Here is an 18,986-nt window from a genome sequence, read left to right as displayed (position 1 = left end):
AGTCTTCCTTAGGCTGAGCCCTGTATAGGAGCAGATGTTTACAAGTACAGGTACTATATAATGCCTGTTCCGCATTTTTAAGAACTTGCTTGTTTAGTGTGGCAGCAACTTTGGAACTTCCTGCCTGTTGAGATCAAGCAGGTCCCTTCACTCTTTTTGGCACCTGCTAAAAACATTCCTGTTTATAGAAGCCTACCCAGATGCTGAGAAAGTTGAAGTAATGTTAATAGGTTTTAATATTTTAACATTTGTATGTTTTAAATTAGGGTCGTGAATTTTTCTCGATTTTATGGTTTCGTCTTTTTTGTAAATTGCTTTGAGTTTGTTTGTTTTTTTACAATCAAGCAGTGCATAAATTGTATTGATTCTTTTGTATTAGAGAGAGAGAGAGAATAGTTTTCTCGACTTGCATGCTCCCCCTTCACTGACAGATGTTGTTTCAGTTAAAGGGGCTCCAACAGTTTCCCCCCCAAAAAACAGTGGGGGAGACTCTGATTGAACCAGAGCTTCTGCAAAGGAGTCCTGCGGATGGCAGTGTGATATCCTCTTGCCAGAGGGGCATTGGCACCACAGGCTTTTCTTGCAGACACACTTCAGGGCTGGCCTTGTATGCAGCTCCCTTTCTGACTCTGAGTCCTCACCTCATCCTTTAGAGTCTGATGCCAGAGTCATCACAATCTGGACAGATTCTCCCTGCTGCTGAGAACACGGACACACCCACCCACCCACCAGCAGCCCCTTGGCTGAGAGTTGGAACCAGAGACTTCTTCCCCTCTGTTCTGCAGTGTCTGGGCTACACATTATATAAAAGAAACCATCATATTGGCACAAGAGGTCATTTGATACTACTGAGAAGGCACTGAACTGGAGTGATGAGATACAGTTGAGGATCTGACTCATGTCCTCTCCATAGTTGTGGATGAGAGGTAATTTTGGTGGGTGAATCTTTTCTCACTTCTGGCACACGGTAATCTGACAAACTACTTTGTCATATTTTCCCTCTTGTTTTTGGCTTGTAAAAAATGGTACCCACCTGCTTTGGTAAAGTAGCCTTCTTGACCTTGGTGCCCTCCAGATATTAGGGTTGGGGGGCATTAAGGAGAGTAGTACTGGGGTCAGCAAACTTTTTCAGCAGGGGGCCGGTCCACTGTCCCTCAGACCTTGTGGGGGGCCAGACTATTTTTTTGGGGGGATGAACGAATTCCTATGCCCCACAAATAACCCAGAGATGCATTTTAAATAAAAGGACACGTTCTACTCATGTAAAAACACGGACCATCCGCAGGCCGGATTTAGAAGGCTTGGGCCGTATCCAGCCCCCAGGCCTTAGTTTGCCTACCCATGGAGTAGTACAGTGGTGCCTCGGGTTAAGAACTTAATTCATTCTGGAGGTCCGTTCTTAACCTTGAACCGTTCTTAACCTGAGGTACCACTTTAGCTAATGGGGCTTCCTGCTCCTGCTGCGCCGCCACACGATTTCTGTTCTCATCCTGAAGCAAAGTTCTTAACCCGAGGTACTATTTCTGGGTTAGCAGAGTCTGTAACCTGAAGCGTCTGTAACCTGAGGTACCACTGTACTCCAAAACACCTGGTTGAGGTTTTTGGGATTTGTATTTTTTTTAAAAGCACCTGGCTGGCACCATGTTGCCAAAGGCTGCTCTAAACTTCACCCTCTGCTGAATCCATGTTGGAAACTCCAGCCCTGGTTTCCCTGGGTGGTTTCACCCAAATACAAGACTATCTGATGGCAGCTCCAGTGTACAGTTTGAGGATGTGACGGCGAGAGCCACTGTGCAGCCTGACTTTTATGCGTCTGCTTCTCTGGTTGCAAAAAGAGAAGGGAGGAATCAGGCTCCCGCACTCGGCTGCTGTGGGCTGAGGTTGTGGGAGGCAACGCTGAGTCACTGGTGCCATTGCTCAGCCAGGTTCTCCGACGTTTCTGATCCAATAAGCTGAGAGGGGAGCAGGTGCTGTCAATTGATGAACCAGAGTGATGCCTTGGCAGGGATCACGATGCACTGAGCAGCTGGCTGTGAGGAAAGCTGCTTGCGGAAGCCTCTCTGCGCCTCTGGCTGTGTGTGCCGAGCACCTCGGATCTCGCTTCCTTCCCGGCTATCTTTTCCAGATGAAGCATTTCATTAGGGAGCAATAAGGGGGAGCAGATATTATATGCTTGGCTACAGACAAGTACGCATCCTACTGAGGAAACGGTGGTCTCCTTCCTGAGTTGCATAGCCACAAGATATGGGAACAATCCAGTCTTTTCAAATTATTTGCAGCACCCAGCTCAGTTTTCAAAGTGGGATGGGGGCAGCCCAACAACCAAGGAGGAGGCATTCAGGATCATTCAGGCACTGTTGTCAGGGAAGACATTTTATTCCGTCTGGATTTAAAGGCAGATCTACCAAATACGCACTTTCTAAAACAACAAGCAGCAAACTGAAACATTTAAAAACTTTAATCCGGTCAGCGCCAGCAACTGTAATGGCGGATTTCCTCCGATCTCCGGAGGAAATCTGCTTCGTGGAGCCAGGGTTTTACCGCTACGGCGAAGCGGGGACCCGAAAAAAATCACAGGCGGGGAAGCCTGTGAACTGAAGGCTCGGCGGGCTCCATTTGCGTCCCCCCCCCGCTGCAAAGGAGCCTTTTTAAAGGCTCCGGAACATACCGGGGGTGAGCGGCGCGGAGCTGAGAGCTGTCTACCCGTCTCCGCGAAGCGAAGCCGCATGCCATGGTTGGAGAGCGCTGACTCCTTCCTTTGAAATTTGGACTAAAAGTAACAACCCGTGAGTATTACGGAAATTGGATATTAAAAATTCCTTTTTTTTTGATCTGGCACGAGCGGGGAAGGCGCAAAGAGGAAGTCCGTCTCCCCCTCTTGTAAACATTTTAAAGCAAGGACTAGATAACTAAGGTTGAAAAGAACATCTTCTTCGTGAGAAGTCAAAAGTAACTAATTTCACGTTTTGGCAGTTTAAGTGAATGTGCTGGAGGATAAGAGTTAATTTTGAAAGTGGATTGTTACCCCTCCCCCAGGACCCGGGAGCGATCCGCGAGGGAGCCTGTTGGAGAGATTTAAAAGACTTTGACAGCTGTCAAACTAGCTGTCAAAGCTGAGAGGGGGAAAAAAAGAGAAAGAACTTTGTTTCTATTGCCTCGGCTGGTCATATCTGTTACATTTAGGTAACAAATTGTCGAAAATCAAGGAAAATAAAGGACTTTTGGATTTACAACTGGAAGGAATACTAAGTAACCAGTACTCCCCTAGAGGGGGCTCTGGGACATTACAGAATGGCTGTAAGTGGAAAAATACAGACGGCACTTGAGAAGATCTTTCGTAGCCTGGGAAAACTTCATGAACAAAGCATTGTTTTGGCTAAAAATGTTACAATATTGAATGAAAAAGCAAACAAACCCGCGGAAATTGGAAGGGACTTGACTCAGGTCTTTGTACCAGAACAAAAAGACTGTGCCCTTGAACTAAAAACTCTTGCAGCTGAACAAGAAAAGGAATTTGAGAAATTTGAAGAAGCTACACATGACAATTTAGAGGGAAAGGAAGGAGGAGCTATAATGCAGCAGAGGATTAAAGAAAGAAGTAAAAAACAAGATTTGGATTACAATCATAACTATGGAGACCTGGCAGGCCAAAGGCCTGTAAAGATGGATTTAAAGGAAAAGACAAATCTAATCAAAGTGGAAGCAGGAGTTTCTGGGACATTTGGACTTAAAAGAAGTAAAAAACAAGATTTGGATTACAATTTTAAATATGGAGGCCTGGCAGGAAGAAGTATGGACTTTATGGGGACAGAGCTTCTCCGAGATTTGGCGTTTAACATAAAGGACTATCACAAAAACCGGCAGAGAGGAAAGGAGAGAGACTTAAGGGCCTCGGATGTGAGATCACCAGGCTGATACCAGATGGATTGATGGACATTGGTTGGAGATTGAAACCGGGAAAAGTGGGGAGTGGGGTTTTGGGTATCCAAAGGCGGTACAAATATATATATTTTTTTCTTTCTTGTAAATAATCTGTTTTGCTATTCTAGATTAAAATGGGGAAATCGTGAAATGGAAGTGGGGTCGACTTTAGAAAAAGGTATTAAGAATAAGATTTGATGTATCAAGATTGAGATTTATGTTAAAATTGGTTAAACAAAAAGGACTTAAATATAATAAGGTAAAATTTGGGGATAGGAACTTGTTGAATTAAAAATTGAATTGGAATACAAGAAGGGGAGATGTGGGGAAGTCAAGGAAAAATGTTATTGAAAGGTATATGTTTGTTTTTGGTTTTTTTCTTTTTGTGTGTGTGTTTTGTTTTTCTTTAAATTTTTTGGAAACTTCAATAAATATTTTTTTTTAAAAAAAAAAAACTTTAATCCGTGTTGCACTTCTCTGAATTTTGCAGTGCAGCTCCCCTGTCAAGTGGTGTGTGCAAAAATGCACATACCAGGGTAAAGTGTGGGAAAATGCATATATTAGTCCATTTATCCAACAAATGTGTATATTAGTGCAATAGTGGGGAATTGCTTTGCAAAAGTATTGGGCAAAATGGCATCCAAAAAATGTCTATACTGGGGGGCTGGGAGGGGAAATTGCCCCAAAATGCTAGTGAATTTTCATTGCAGGGGAAATGCCAAACTGATATTGAAGATATTGGAGAAGTGAAGTCAAGATTGAAAAAACTAAGAAGCCAAGAAAAACAGAAATCTGCATATGTGGCCATTCCTAGTTGTCAAACAACCTTTTTTTAAAAAAATGAATATTGCTCCATTCCATGTTCAGGATCTTAGTTAACAAGCTTGAAAGGTGGGGTGGGAAGGAAGCAGACCTGAGCAAACGAGTCTTGCCCCCTTCCTCTTCATTGCTTACCATGAGGTCAAGGGTTGCTTTAGCCCAATAATAATTTCAATTGCTTCCATTACTGCTTCTAATAAAATAGTTAGAAATTGCAGTTGCCCTAATTTTGGAATATGTGCTTGTTACCCTAACAAATATTTCTAAGGATACTTTTACCAAACACATGTCTGTCACACGGTAGACCTAAGCCCATGAACATGACAGAAACCGTTCCAGCCTTTCTCATAACTTTAGGCCTGATTTAACTTCCAACGCCACCAACTTAATAAAAGTCAGTCTAGATGTTGTACTGTATATAAATGACGCCGCCGCTTTATTTGCAAAGGGACTTTCCAAGGGACCTCACCATCGTGGTAAAAAAATAAAGTAGTATTCCTACCGTACCACCCATTAAGTTATTAGCATGTGTACAAGAGCAATAGATGCCAAAATGAAAATAGCCCATCCCTAATTAATCTTGCCAGTTTGCCATAAACATAATATCCCTGTCAGTGACATAGAAAGATGAGAGTTTTATGGAGCACAATCTGTCTGTTTCATGCCATGGATTTAAAAAGGGAAGTGGAAAGAGAAGCCACCAAGAGGCAGATATATGCAAATCAGCTTCATCAACTTCATTTATCATTTTTATAGGTAGTTTGGAAAGGAAACTAATTAAAGTAATTATAAGATATTTCTTTTTGGTTTCGCACGTATTAAAAACCCTCTTGAATCAGCACCATTAATATGACAGGGGAAAAGCAAAGCAGATATTTTCTCTGGTCTTCCATGTGGTGCTTGTGCGTATTCCGCCTGCCCCCCTCCCAGCGCTGAGCACTTCAGGTATTCTAGATACACAGGGCATCTGTACGCTTTGCATTATGAAACATGGTCTTTTGAAAACAAATTACCGTGCCTTTGGAAATGTTTGTACATTCACCAGCTGCTATGGTGTCTGCACACCAGCCTAGTAGATACACAAAGCTGAGACAACACATGTGTTGTTTGGCTCCGTTGTCGCTACAGTCTCACCCAGTGCAAATCCAACAGGGTAAGTCAGGGATGGGGAACTTGTGACCTTCCTGATGTTGTTGGACTACGATTCCCATCATCTGCCAGCATTGGCCATGCTGGCTGGGGCTGATGGGAGTTGAAGTCCAGTGACATCTGGTGCCCCATCCCTTGTGTAAGCCCAACCTGCTTGTTAGCTACAGTCTCATTAGAGCTGCTTACTAAAAAAAGGGGGGAGGTAAAGGACCCCTAGATGGTTAAGTACACTCAAAGGTGACTATGAGGTTGTGGCACTCATCTCACTTTCAGGCCGAGGGAGCTGATGTTTGTCCACAGACAGCTTTCCGGGTCATGTGGCCAGCAGGACTAAACTGCTTCTGGTGCCACGGGACACCATGATGGAAACCAGAGCACACAGAACAATGCCATTCACCTTCCTGCCACAGTGGTACCTATTTATCTACTTGCACTGGTGTGCTTTCAAACTGCTAGGTTGGCAGGAGCTAGGACAGAGCAATGCTGCCCATCACGGGGATTCGAACTACTGACCTTCCGATCGGCAAGCCTAAGAGGCTCAGTGGTTTATACCACAGCACCACCTGTGCTTACTAGAAAGGGTCTATCAAGAGCATACAATAGCATTGATGTCGCTGATTCTGCGGATGGCTAAAAGGCTTCTAGAATGACACACACAAAGGGCTGCCTCCCTGATTCCCACCATGGCGCCTCTCTGTGTATATTCCTATGCTGGCACAGCCCCATATTGGATATGTTTGCAACATAACCAAAACCTATTGAATTTATCCCAGTGTATAAACAACATGTTGGGAGATGATGTTGGTGATTTCAATTTGTATGCCAGGGCAGCAAGCAAGAAGAGAAGAGCTAAGAAATGCAGGAGGTTTCTCCAAATTTAGTTCTTGGAGCAAGCTGTAGTCCATGTTTGCTTTTGCAGTCATTGCTTTGCATTAGCCGTGTGTGTCCTTAGGTCTCAGGTATTCATGCCAAGGATCAGTTGGTACCTGGGATACTATCTTCAAAGACGCTGGCTGCAAATACAGAGTTTAATCATCAATCCCTCTTTCCACAGAACTGTGGGAGTGGTATCTCTGGGAGGGAAATAGAGGTTTCCCAACAATCTTCGGTATAATAAACTGCAGCTCCCAGGATTCCTTGGGGGGAACCACAACTGTTAAAGTGTTATCATAGTGCTTTATTTGTATGGTGTGGATGTGGCCTTTGTCTCCAGTCCTTCCTCCATGCACAGGCCCAACCCTACCATCAGACAAAAGGGGAGCAATTGCCTCAGGTGGCAGGTGGCATGAGGTGGCTGTTGTTCTCTGATGGAAGATAGTGCGCGGTGTGCCTCATGGCCTGTCATGCGCCTGCGTTAGCCTGCTCCTCTGTGGTGCAGTGGATGACACTGTCCTGTTGTTAGTGTCAAAGCAAAATTCAACTGCCCGTCCAATTGGCTTCTGGGTGTGGAACTGGGGGGAGGGGAGCACCATCTTGTTTTACTTCAGGCAGCAAAATACCTTGAGCCAGCCCTGTCCATGCAAAGGAGTTGATCATGTAAAAGCTTGCTTGGAATTTTATGCTGTGCTCAGGGAAGCAGGAAGCAGAGGAACAGAACAGTAGCTTGACAGCTTTTATTGCTACGTTGCAAAAATGCATGCAATTAATAACGGAAACACTTTCATTGGGAGCAGACAAGCATTTCTATAACTTGGGTGCAGTAAAAGAACTTCCTCTCAGATCACCTGTTAGTACAGGAAGGCTTCTAATACGTTCGAGTCGGTTTCTGTTCTTTTATCACAGTATAGTCCTGCCGCATCAACATCTATGTGAACTGGTTTCACGAAGCATTCCCAGAAATTTGACATTCTAGTCATAAAATTGGCGAGTTGCAGTTTTTATTTAATATTTACTGGTTGCCAGAATGTGTTATGATCAAAATTCTTGAGGCCTGCTTGTTCTCAGGATCTCCTTTCAGACACGAAAGATACTCTGGGAGCTCAGACTCGCCATAATGAAATGCTAAAACTCGGCATTCTCTCTAAATCTGTTGTGACAATCCAGTTTCATGCATGACAGTACATTAAATTATCAGGACTTCAGTCAAATGAACAATGCTGATTGCAGAAAGAGAGAGATCCTGTCATTATCAGGGAAAATTACATTGATTTTGTATTTACACGGTAAACGGTGCAAAGCATTTTACATTTAAGGCCATTATAATTTATGAGGAATGATTGATGGTGTGCCTTGGACGACACTGGTCCACACTTGAGTATAAACACTGCAAGAAATAATTGGATGGACTGTTATCCCCACCCCAAATGGATTAAAAGGTGTTCTCAGGGTCTTTTAAAAATGCAAATGGGTTTTGTGCTGAATTTTTATAGCAGGTAGTCTACCTCAGTGATAATGTGTGTGCCACCCCCACCCCCACAAAAAAAACTGAAGCAGATGGTAAATGGAATTATTAATTTGACAGGAAACTGTTGCAGGTTTGCAGTCTAAATCAATGAGAATATCTACACGTTCTGGTTGTTGCACAGTTGGTCTATCTGCTTATATATCTAACATGCAAACATGCATTGGACGAGAGACCATTTGAATGTAGCGCTGGGTGAAATAATCCACATCCACTCTGGAAACCCCAGAGTGACCGGGTTAATTTCCTGGACACCTGAAGAAGCTCAGAATGGGGTCCGCTCCTAAGTAGGATGTGCTCCTAAGCCTTGTTACATAGCCCTTGCCCATGGGCAGTGATCCATGCTGCTGGCATTCCTGGAGAGCTATCCAGACTGGTTCTTAAAATGGAGTAGCAGCTCCTAATTAGTCCCCCTCATAAAGCTATTGTTTGTTTATAAGATTCCTTGCATGCCCTGCACCAAAACAATGCAACATTGAAGAGGGTTAATGCAATTTGCACTGGCCTCGTTTCCTGCAAAGATTGTGTGACACAAAATAATGTACAGTGGTACCTCAGGTTACATACGCTTCAGATTACAGACTCCACTAACCCAGAAATAGTACCTCAGGTTAAGAACTTTGCTTCGGGATGAGAACAGAAATCGTGCTCCGGCAGTGCAGCAGCAGCAGCAGGAGGAGGCCCCATTAGCTAAAGTGGTGCTTCAGGTTAAGAACAGTTTCAGGTTAAGAACGGACCTCCAGAACAAATTAAGTACTTAACCCGAGGTACCACTGTATAGTGTTAGGTAGTCTTCTGTTGGCATCTGCCTGTCTTGGGAGACAATGGAAGAGCGTGCCAGAGGGGGTAAAGTCAAACCATTGGCAAGTTATAGTGCCTGCTGTGGCTGTAGAAACCACATGTGAAAGAGACATGTTTTATTGCAGCTGGGGCAGATGAAGCCGTCTGGATTCACTGCTGAGATACACGATGGTGTTTCTTCTCTCTGCACTTCTCCCAGCAGTTGTTCCTCCTCTGATCACTGCTGCGGGTACATGACCTGACCGTCGGGTGTCTCCAGGCACTCATGGCAGAGTTGATGTTGCCAGCCTTCATGTCATGTTTACAGACATCTTTGTGGCTCAGACTTGGTCTGCCCAGAGGCCTGGTGCCTGAGGACAGCTCCCCACAGAGGACATTATTTGAGGATCCTGACATCTTTCATTCTGTGCATGTGACAGAGCCAGCATAGATGCCACCAAGACAGAAGTGTGAACATGCTGCCAAACAAACATGCCAACTATTACTGCTAAGTGTGGGGTAGAGCAGCACAACATTGTCACTGATTATTTATCAGGGTGGCCAGATACAGAAGAGAACAAGGCTCCTGAAACTCTCATTGCTGTGTGGAAGAGCTTGTCTTCGGAACACCCTGCAAGCTGCCTTAGGCCACGTCAGACCATTGGTCCATTTAGTTCAGTATCATCTGCAATGATTGGTTGTGGCTCTCCAGAGCTTCAGGCAGGAGTCTCTCCCACCCCTAGTTGTAGATTGTGGCGATCACACAGGGTCCCCAGACATTTGACGGTCTATTGATCCCTGTGCCACCACTGTGATTGCTTTCCCGCTGCCACCAACCTGTTTCTCTTGGGTACACACAGAGTCCAGACAGTTGTTAACATTAAACCAAATAAACAAGTTTATTTTATAAGCCTTAACAAGTTTATGGTTTCAGATATTTTTTCTTGTCAGTTTCTTAATCTTAGGTTCTTACCGGCCTATACCTTCGTATTTCCTCTAGCTGATTATCCCAACTGTCTATCTGACTCCTCTCAACAGATTCTCTATCTCCCTCACATCAAACTATCCCAACCCACAGACGTATCTGAAGAAGTGTGCATGCACACGAAAGCTCATACCAAGAACTAACTTAGTTGGTCTTCAAGGTGCTACTGGAAAGAAATTTGTTTGTTTGTTTGTTTTGAGTATGGCAGACCAACACGGCTACCTTTCTGTAACACAGACGTATCCTCACTCTCCCTTCTCTAACACTCGACCGACTTCCACACAACTCCAACTCTAACTCCTCCCCTTGGGTTCCCACTGGCCAATCACTTCACATGCATTTAAACCTTTCCTTATGACCCACCTAGGAGGGCAAATGCCACATAGATGTTGAGGAAGATTGAGCCTGGGAACTTAGGTATGCGAAAGAGATGCTCTCCCACTGTACGTGTCATGCAGATGGGGCCACGACGATCTTGCTTTGTTCCTGGGTACTTACTGTAAAAGCTTTCTCTTCTTCCACTTCATTCACTGCCCTAGAAGCTAATACGCTTCTGCTGTGAATTCATTTGTCAGGAAGTAAGATAAAACGAGGACTTGAAAGTTCATTTTCTCAGAAACATGGCTGGCACATTCCTCTTTAGCATTTGAGTTTGCCTTGTTTCCATAGCCTTCGTGATTCTGGAACTACACCGGTCAAGGGCTGGTTTTGTTTGTACTTCTTTTTTTGACTCATTGCTGCAGGGCTGTATCCCCCCCCCCAAAATTTTTTATTTCTATCTGCAACATTCAAATTTTATCGGTGCCTTCCTGTGGTGTACACAATGCGGGCTCTTGACTGTGCAGTCTTGCAAATCTTATCTACCCTGGCCCTAGCTTTAGATGATGTTTAAACTCAAATTAAGATTTAAAATGTCAGAAGCAAGTGGAGCAGATGAAAATTACTGATTCTGCCCCCCACCGCCCCCATTTTTTTTGGCAACTGAAAAACAAACAGGCTCCTGGCTGGTAATCAGTGTTGCTGACAGAGGAGGTCAGAGTTAGATCTACGTTTTCAATTGACTATTACAGCAAGTACAAATAGAAAAGAGAAAATAAGGCGTCAAAGTCAGCTACATGCCACCTACTGTTAACTCCCCAGCCCCCAGCGTCCTTTTCAGCCTGCAGAAAAAACCATTATTGATCACAGATTGGTTAGGATTTGGGCTCTTCTCTCCCTGCGTAAATCAATTACCGAAGCAGCTGTTTAAAGCTGAGCTTTCTCAAAAAGCTGTGGAAAATTTAATGGAAACCTCTGAGCCCTGCACTCTGCGTTTCACTTGCACCGCAGTCCTCCCTGCATTAATTTGCACGTACCTCTCGAGCTGGAAAAAGAAAATAATGACAGCAAGGCATTGTTCTTTCAAGAAATCTCCTCCTGGCAGCATAGCCATCTGACAAAGCACAAAAAAAGCCCAAAAACGATTTGGGGGCAAGCTGAGTGCTGGATTTCATGCAGCCTGGTTTTGTGCTTTTTTAAAAAAGTGCTTGCTGCTTTATACACTGCTGAAGATCTATTGCCTGCCACAAAGAATGGGGGTGGGGGAGGGATGGGGGGGGCAGAATATCCCACTCCAAGTTTTGCAACATCGATTCACTGCAGGAAATGGTTGTTTTCAATTACTGAGCTACTTTTAGCTCTGGCAACGGCAGCCGCCCCTTTGATCACATGTATGGTTTGATGCACAGTTGCCGCCTGCATTGTGCAGAGGATTCAAATTAGAAAAGGGACTTGGGAGCCAAATGCCATCTTTAGTCCTTGGCAGCATAAATAGATGCTGGGGAGAAGGTGTTTGGCAAAGAGGCATCTTCTATGCACCATGCAGATATATATATGTGAGAGTCAGTGTGTTGTGGTCAGGGTGATGGGTCTGGGAGACCAGGGTTCAAATACCTACTCAGCCACGAAGTTCACTAGGTGATCTTGGGCCTCTCAACCTAGCCTGCATTAGAGGGTTGCTGTGGGGGTTAAATGAGGTGGGCAGAACCACACCTATGGCCTTGAGCTCCTTGGAGGAAAGGTGAAATATAAATTGAACCCATTTATAAAATTAAATTTAATTATGCTGCTTTGAGTAGGGAATAAATTCTTGTTCATACACACAAAGGTAGCATCACACACATGTGCATGTATGCATGCACACCCACCCACACCCAGAGAGTTTAGGATTTTGAGCTAGGTTTTGCATATCCTGACCAAAACTCACTTTTCTGGGTGGATTTCCCCCCTCCCAAGAGCAGGATCAGGTTGGGGGAAAAGGTGATTCCTAATGTACCCCCCCCCCCAAAAAAAAACACCACCCTTATTGTTCCTGGTCAAAGACAACCATTATCTATTCATAAGCAGGACACAGCACTCAGTGGATACATCAGTAGATAAAGAAGAATTCTAAACAAATACGACTTCAATAGCACCCCTGCATACTATGGCTCTCCTGTTTTTCCAGGTCTTATTGCTGTAACAAACCAGAACCAAAATAGTTTCAAAATGTAAACAAATGTCTCCTGACTTTTAAGGTCCCAGTAAATAAATTTGGCCCCCAACCAATTAATAAAACTCAAAATGTAGGGGTGGAATAAGACCTACTCAGAACAGACCCATTCAAATGGGTCATAACTTAGTCGTGTCCTTTAATTTTAATGGGTCTAGTCTGAGTAGGATTAGTGTTGTATAACACTTTAAAAAAAAAAAGGTAAAGGAACCAGAGCACACAGAAACAGCGTTTACCTTCCCGCTGGAGCAGTACCTATTTATCTACTTGCACTTTTTTTGGTGTGCTTTCGAACTTCTAGGTTGGCAGGAGCTGAGACTGAGCAATGGGAGCTCACCCCGTCGCGGGGATTTGAACCGCCGACCTTCTGATCGGCAAGCCCAAGAGGCTCAGTGGTTTAGACCACAGCATCACCCGTGTCCTGAATACCACTATAGGTATTTAATCCAGCAATTAAATTGGAAGGAGCCATGTGTTCCCAGCACCTGCAACCTTTTTTTTTTTTTTTACTGGCCCAGAGAGCTGCTTCCAGTCAGAGTAGACAATGCCGGGTTAGATGAAGAAATGGCCTGACCTTCACCTAAAGCAGAGTCCTATCTTCCAGCATTGCAATGCAATAAATAACTGGAAGGTGCTGAGAGAGCCAACATCTATTTGTTCCTTTGGGGCTTGCAATGGAATCAAGCTGCACCAACCATTTGGACACTCTGCCTTTTGTTTGTGTGGGGGGTGGGGGTGGGGACAACGTTGCAAAACAATCCTACCAAGTGCTGCTACTATTGGGCCAAAGGAGCACAGCTTGATTTTTCTCCCAGCTTTTATTGAATAGCCCAGAAGTCTCTAACGCAGGAAAAGTTCTATTCAGAACAATTGAAGTTGCATGCAATTGCTCAGTTTTGCTCTACAGATGCTGCAGTGCAGAGAAATTCAGAGCCCTCATTAGAATGCTGTCGGGTCCTTTTCCCCATTGCCCGCTGTATCCTAATGAAAGCTGAGGCTCTCCCTTGCAGCAATGCTAGTGCTTCTTCCTTGAGCTGAGCCAAAGTTTCTCAAGACATTTCCCCGAGAAAGTTCCTTGAGATTCTTTCCCCCTAGAAGGAAAAGAAGGGGCGCAGGTGGCGCTGTGGGTTAAACCACAGAGGCTAGGACTTGCCGATCAGAAGGTTGGCAGTTCGAATCCCCGCGACGGGGTGAGCTCCCGTTGCTCGGTCCCTGTTCCTGCCCACCTAGCAGTTCAAAAGCACGTCAAAGTGCAAGTAGATAAATAGGTACCACTCCGGCGGGAAGGTAAACGGCACCGCAACCCCAGAGTCGGTCACGACGGGACCTAATGGTCAGGGGTCCCTTTACCTTTACCTTAGAAGGAAAAGAAGAACCTCAGAATGTTCCTACTGTTTTCTGGGGTGGTGGCATGGACTGGCTGGATGCAGAGGAGGGGGGAGAGGCCCCAGCTGGGGAACCCCCCCCCCCCGGGATGACGATGCATGGTGAGAGGTAGAAGACTAGGGGGAGGAGGTGTTGGAAGATGAAGAGGCAGCAGGGTTTAGTGAGCAGGAAGAGGCTGTGACAGAGAGCAGTCTAGACTCAGAGGCAGGAGAGTAGGGGGGCGGGCAGGAGACAGAGATGAAGCAGGCTGCTGAAGAATCCAGAGAGTCTCTATGGAAAATGAGTGAGGTCCCAACAAAAGAAGAATGGCAACTTAAGCTGATGGGATATGTGCAACTTGCGGACTTAACTTATAGAATAAGAGAACAAGAAGAACATACAGTCATACCTTGGGTTAAAGATGCTTCAGGTTGTGTTTTTTCGGGTTACAGACCCACTGAAACCCGGAAGTACTGGAACGGGTTACTTCCGGGTTTCGGGGGTCGCGCATGTGCAAAAGTGCTAAATTGCGCTTTGCTCATGCGCAGAAGCGCCAAATCGCAACCCATGCACCGCACAGATCACGTTCGCAACCCGAGTGTCCACTGTATGTTTAGAGAAGTTTGGGAAATGTTTATTGAATATATGGTGGGGGCGGATTTTGTACTCTTGAAAACGTTGGCAGCATTAAGATAAATTCAACAGTGTAAATAAGTTTTGATGGATGCAATAATGGAATACTGAATGGTTTAGTTTATGTAAAATATGCAGGGATTTGTGATATGCAAAATGATGCATGGAAAGAGAAGAAGGGAAGTCACTGATATTTTACGGATGTTTAAATGAGTATTCTAAATTGTAAAACAGAAAATTTAATAAAAATTATATGTAGAAGAAGAACCCAGAGAGTCTCCCCCTGCTGCTGCGACCAGCTCCCATCCCCCCCGAGCTCCCAGAACACACAGAGGGGAGATTAGTTGCATGCAGATACAGTCTCTGGCTGTTTGGGGAAAACTCTGGAGAGGAGGAGACAGGCAGCTGTGGGAAGGCAGGGACCTTGAGTCCTCGCAACTGGCTCATTGGGGCAAGACCTGCTGGGAAGAGTTTCTGTGGTCACCTGAGCTGTTTGGGTTTCTATGAATGAAGAGTTAACTGTTTTTATTGCTGACCATCTCCTGACTCCAGCTCCTGACTTGCCTGCATGCAGCTCCACGCAACTGGCCCACATGCAGTTCCTTGCTGCTTGTAATGCAGGTGTTGCAACTCTAAAGCAGAACCTGGATTCCAGTTTTATGATTTCCAAAGGAAATTGGAGCTGTACAAAATCTTGTTGGTTTTGCTTTGAGCAGCAGTGATCAGAAATGCTTTCTTTCCTCTCGTTTTACATTCCCTGCTTCCCTGAACATTAGGAATTCCCATGAGCAGCATTCCCAGGGTTAGTTTCCTTTGGAAGGGGAAAGTTGTGCTGTTTTCTGCAATATACCAGCAGAGCATAATGGAAGGAAACAGGCACTCCTTACCCACAGCTACTAGAGCACATACATGCCCCAAGGCTTTGCCTCCAGTCTCAGCTAACTGCAGCTAGAAGTTCAAAGGGTTCTCATTTGTTCAACCTTTATTCATCCCAAACTCTTCTTTCTCACCTACGTGTCCAGCAAAGCACATATTTTTGAGACCTACACCAGTGCATGTATATTGCCCAATAGTGCTTTTTTTCTAGAAAGATGCAGGAACTCCTGGCTTTTTTTGGGGGGGAGGCAAACAAGCAACACTTTTTAGGGGGGGAAACGCTTCTCCACCCGATTGCTCCACTACCAGCATCGCTGCGGAAGCAAGTTCCGGCTGAAAAAAGCGCTGTTGCCCATTCAGAAGTCTATGCACAGATATTCAAGTTAAGAAACGTTTCTCATCTTTCGTCAACATCCACAATCACTCATTTAACTCACAGTGTTAAGCTAGCAACTCTTGTTTGTTCAAGGACATTAATATCATCTGATTTTTTACAATATTTGATGACTTGTCTTTCTAGCTCACTTACAAAGCACACAAGGCAACTAACATCACTTTTAAAAGGAAAAATGAAAAGTCTACTTTTCTACACTTTTCCCTAACTTCTGAACACTTGTTCTATTTTTGCAAATTGAAATGTTTGTAGAAATCCAGGTAGAGGCAAGTGCTTCAAGAAGAGCTGAGAATGTGAGGAGGAGAGAATGTGACAAGCAGACTCCAATGATGTCACCGAAGAATTCAGCTTCTCTGTGATGACCTGCATGTCATCCTGTACCCTTCTCTATAATCAAATAATAAGAACACACAAACCATTCATTTACAGCAGTCATTTCAAGGGTGCTTTGGCCTTACCTAAATCACAGAGTCCTTGCACATCTCTGCAACAAAAACCTGTAATGATGCATTTGATATCAAGCCTAAGTGGAATGAAATTTCCCCTTAGCATTTCTGGAGAGCTGTGTTCGTTCCGACTTCCTCTCTTTCCTACTCACCCTGATGCCCACTCTCCAGAGATGGTTTAAATGAAAGGACGCCTTATTTTGCTTCACTTCCTTCCAAAGCCTGGAGCATTCTGCCAAGACCGAAAAGAAAGTCATCTGTGCTTAACCTTCCTTTTTCTTTTTAGTTCTCCATTCAGAAAAAGATAAAAGAGAGAGCTTGAAATGAATCAAAGGTATGAGGCAGGAGGGCCTGCTGGACTGAGCTCATATCAGTTCAGTTACATGAATAGGCCTGGAGGGCTAACTTGAGCATCCGCTGAGATGATGCCAGGTAGCATCAGATCTGCTCCAGGCATCCTTATTCATCAGAGGAGCCCTCCTAGATCCGGCCAATGGTCCAGCATCCTGTTCTCACAGTGGCCAACCAGATGCCAAAGGGAAGCCCCAAGGCAGAACCTGGACACAGTAGCGCATTCACAGTGAATGGCATTCAGAGACATATCATCTCTAACAGTGGAGGTGGAACATATCCAGCTCGATAGCCTTCTCCTCCATAAATCTGTCCAAGTTGGTGGCATCACTGCCACTTGTGGGAGCAAGTTTCCAGGCTATGTGAAAAAGTTGTTTCTTGTTTGTGTGGTGTAGTGGTTAAGAGCGGTAGACTCGTAATCTGGTGAACCGGGTTCGCGTCTCTGCTCCTCCGCATGCAGCTGCTGGGTGACCTTGGGCCAGTCACACTTCTCTGAAGTCTCTCAGCCCCACTCACCTCACAGAGTGTTTGTTGTGGGGGAGGAAGGGAAAGGAGAATGTTAGCCGCTTTGAGACTCCTTCAGGTAGTGATAATGCGGGATATCAAATCCAAACTCTTCTTCGTCTGCCCTGAATCTTTCAGCGTTCAGCTTCATTGTACATCTAGTGTTCTAGTGTCATGAGGTGTGTGGGGGGGTGGAACTTACCTCTTTCCACCTTCTCCACATCTTGTATAGTTCTAAACACTTCTCTTACTTGCCTTTTCTCTAAACTGAAAAGCCTCCAATGTTGTCAAAAGCAAATTAAATCCAGACTAGCCTTCTACACGAGGCCATAGCCTGGGGATAAGGAGCGATTAGGACAACAAAAGATCAAGGGAAAACCTTATTTGCAAATGAGTGTGTTCCCTCCCTTCTTTCCTCAAATGTGAATTGGTTTTAAAGTGTTTTAGGGTTGCAGGAGTTATAAAATGGACATAATAAGCCACAGGCTGGAGTGAGAGTCAGAGAGCAGCATTTGAGAGCAATGTTTGGGGTCTACTTAAGTCCAAGGCTGCTGTGGAGAAGCCAGAACCTCTTGCAGTGTGAATGCTGTGAATCCCTCCATCATAAGCTCAGGTTGTATAGATGTGTAAATGAACCATATATCATAAAGAAAAGCCTCAAATGTTGTACCTGTTGCTCCTCCATTCCCTTTATCATTTGGGTTGCCATTTTGTGAACCTTTTCCAGCTCGGCAGTATCTCTTTTTTGAGGTGTGGTGACTAGAACACTAAGTACATAGCATTTCAGCTGGGAGAGCACCGAAGATTTGTGCACAACAGCATTGCAACACTGACAGTTTTCTTTTCAATTCCTTTCCTAAAATGATTCCTTGCATGGCATTCACCCTTTTCCAGAGCTGCCGAATACTGAAAAGTTGCTGAGCTGGTGAGCTTTGCATCTCTGGCTCATTCACTGGATTCTAGTACTCTGCATCTGCCTAATCTCTCGTTTCTTCTATTCACAGGCTGGCCATGGGCGACACTCTCTGTTTGGGGATTCCTCTATTGCTACTCTCATGTTGGGATTGAATGGCAACAGACTTACAGCAGGCATTAGCAGTTATTGGAAGGGATGCCCTCTAGACCTCTCAAGAAGGGACCTTTGACCTTTGAACCCCATCTTGTGTCTTTCGATGTACAATGCCATACCAGTATACCAGTGTATCCTGACATGCTGCCCATCAAGAGGTGTAGGAATTTCTCATCTGTATGCATTTGCCAAAGCCTTTGAAACTCTGGAAGTCATTGTAAGATACATGGGGGGTGGGCATTAAATCAATGCAAATGTTTTAAAAACGTATTTGTCTCTCAAGATACTATTTATAGATCAATAACTATTTGGAGATATGTTTTTAATGTGGGGTTTTTTTTAAAAAAATGTAGGTATGGGGATGTGGGTGGCGCTGTGATCTAAACGACCAAGCCTCTCGAGCTTGCTAATCATAAGGTCGGCAGTTCAAATCCACACAATGGTGGTGAGCTCCCATTGCTCTGTCCCAGCTCCTGCCAACCTAGCAGTTCAAAAGCACACTAGTGCAAGTTGATAAATAGGTACCGCTGCAGCAGGACTGTAAACTGTGTTTCCATGCACTCTGACCTCCGTCACGGTGTTTCATTGCACCAGAACTGGTTCAGTCATGCTGGCCACATGACCCAGAAAACTGTTCGTGGACAAACGCCGGCTCCCTCGGCCTGAAAGCAGAGATGAGCGTTGCACCCCATATTCAACTAGCATTTTCCAAATTCGACTGAACTTAACCATCCCGGGGTCCTTTACCTTTATCTAATGTGGA

The 18,986-nt window shown here is 44.7% G+C and overlaps 1 protein-coding gene across 6 annotated transcripts in view; it reads left to right on the top strand.

The window, feature by feature from the left end:
• The window catches only part of HHAT (hedgehog acyltransferase), a 190,667-nt gene extending 172,176 nt beyond the window's left edge, over window positions 1-18,491 (top strand). For all 6 annotated transcript variants that reach the window (XM_053383276.1, XM_053383273.1, XM_053383271.1 and 3 more), the window contains one exon: window positions 18,159-18,491. In XM_053383276.1, coding sequence (XP_053239251.1) covers window positions 18,159-18,250 — 92 coding nt within the window. In that variant the 3' untranslated portion in view covers window positions 18,251-18,491. The remainder of the gene's footprint in view (window positions 1-18,158) is intronic.
• The last annotated feature ends 495 nt before the right edge of the window (window positions 18,492-18,986 follow it).

The sequence above is a fragment of the Podarcis raffonei genome, chromosome 3, assembly GCF_027172205.1.
Source record: "Podarcis raffonei isolate rPodRaf1 chromosome 3, rPodRaf1.pri, whole genome shotgun sequence".
Taxonomy (NCBI): domain Eukaryota; kingdom Metazoa; phylum Chordata; class Lepidosauria; order Squamata; family Lacertidae; genus Podarcis; species Podarcis raffonei.
Note: the sequence above shows the minus strand (reverse complement) of the source record. Positions and strands in the feature narration are given on the sequence as shown.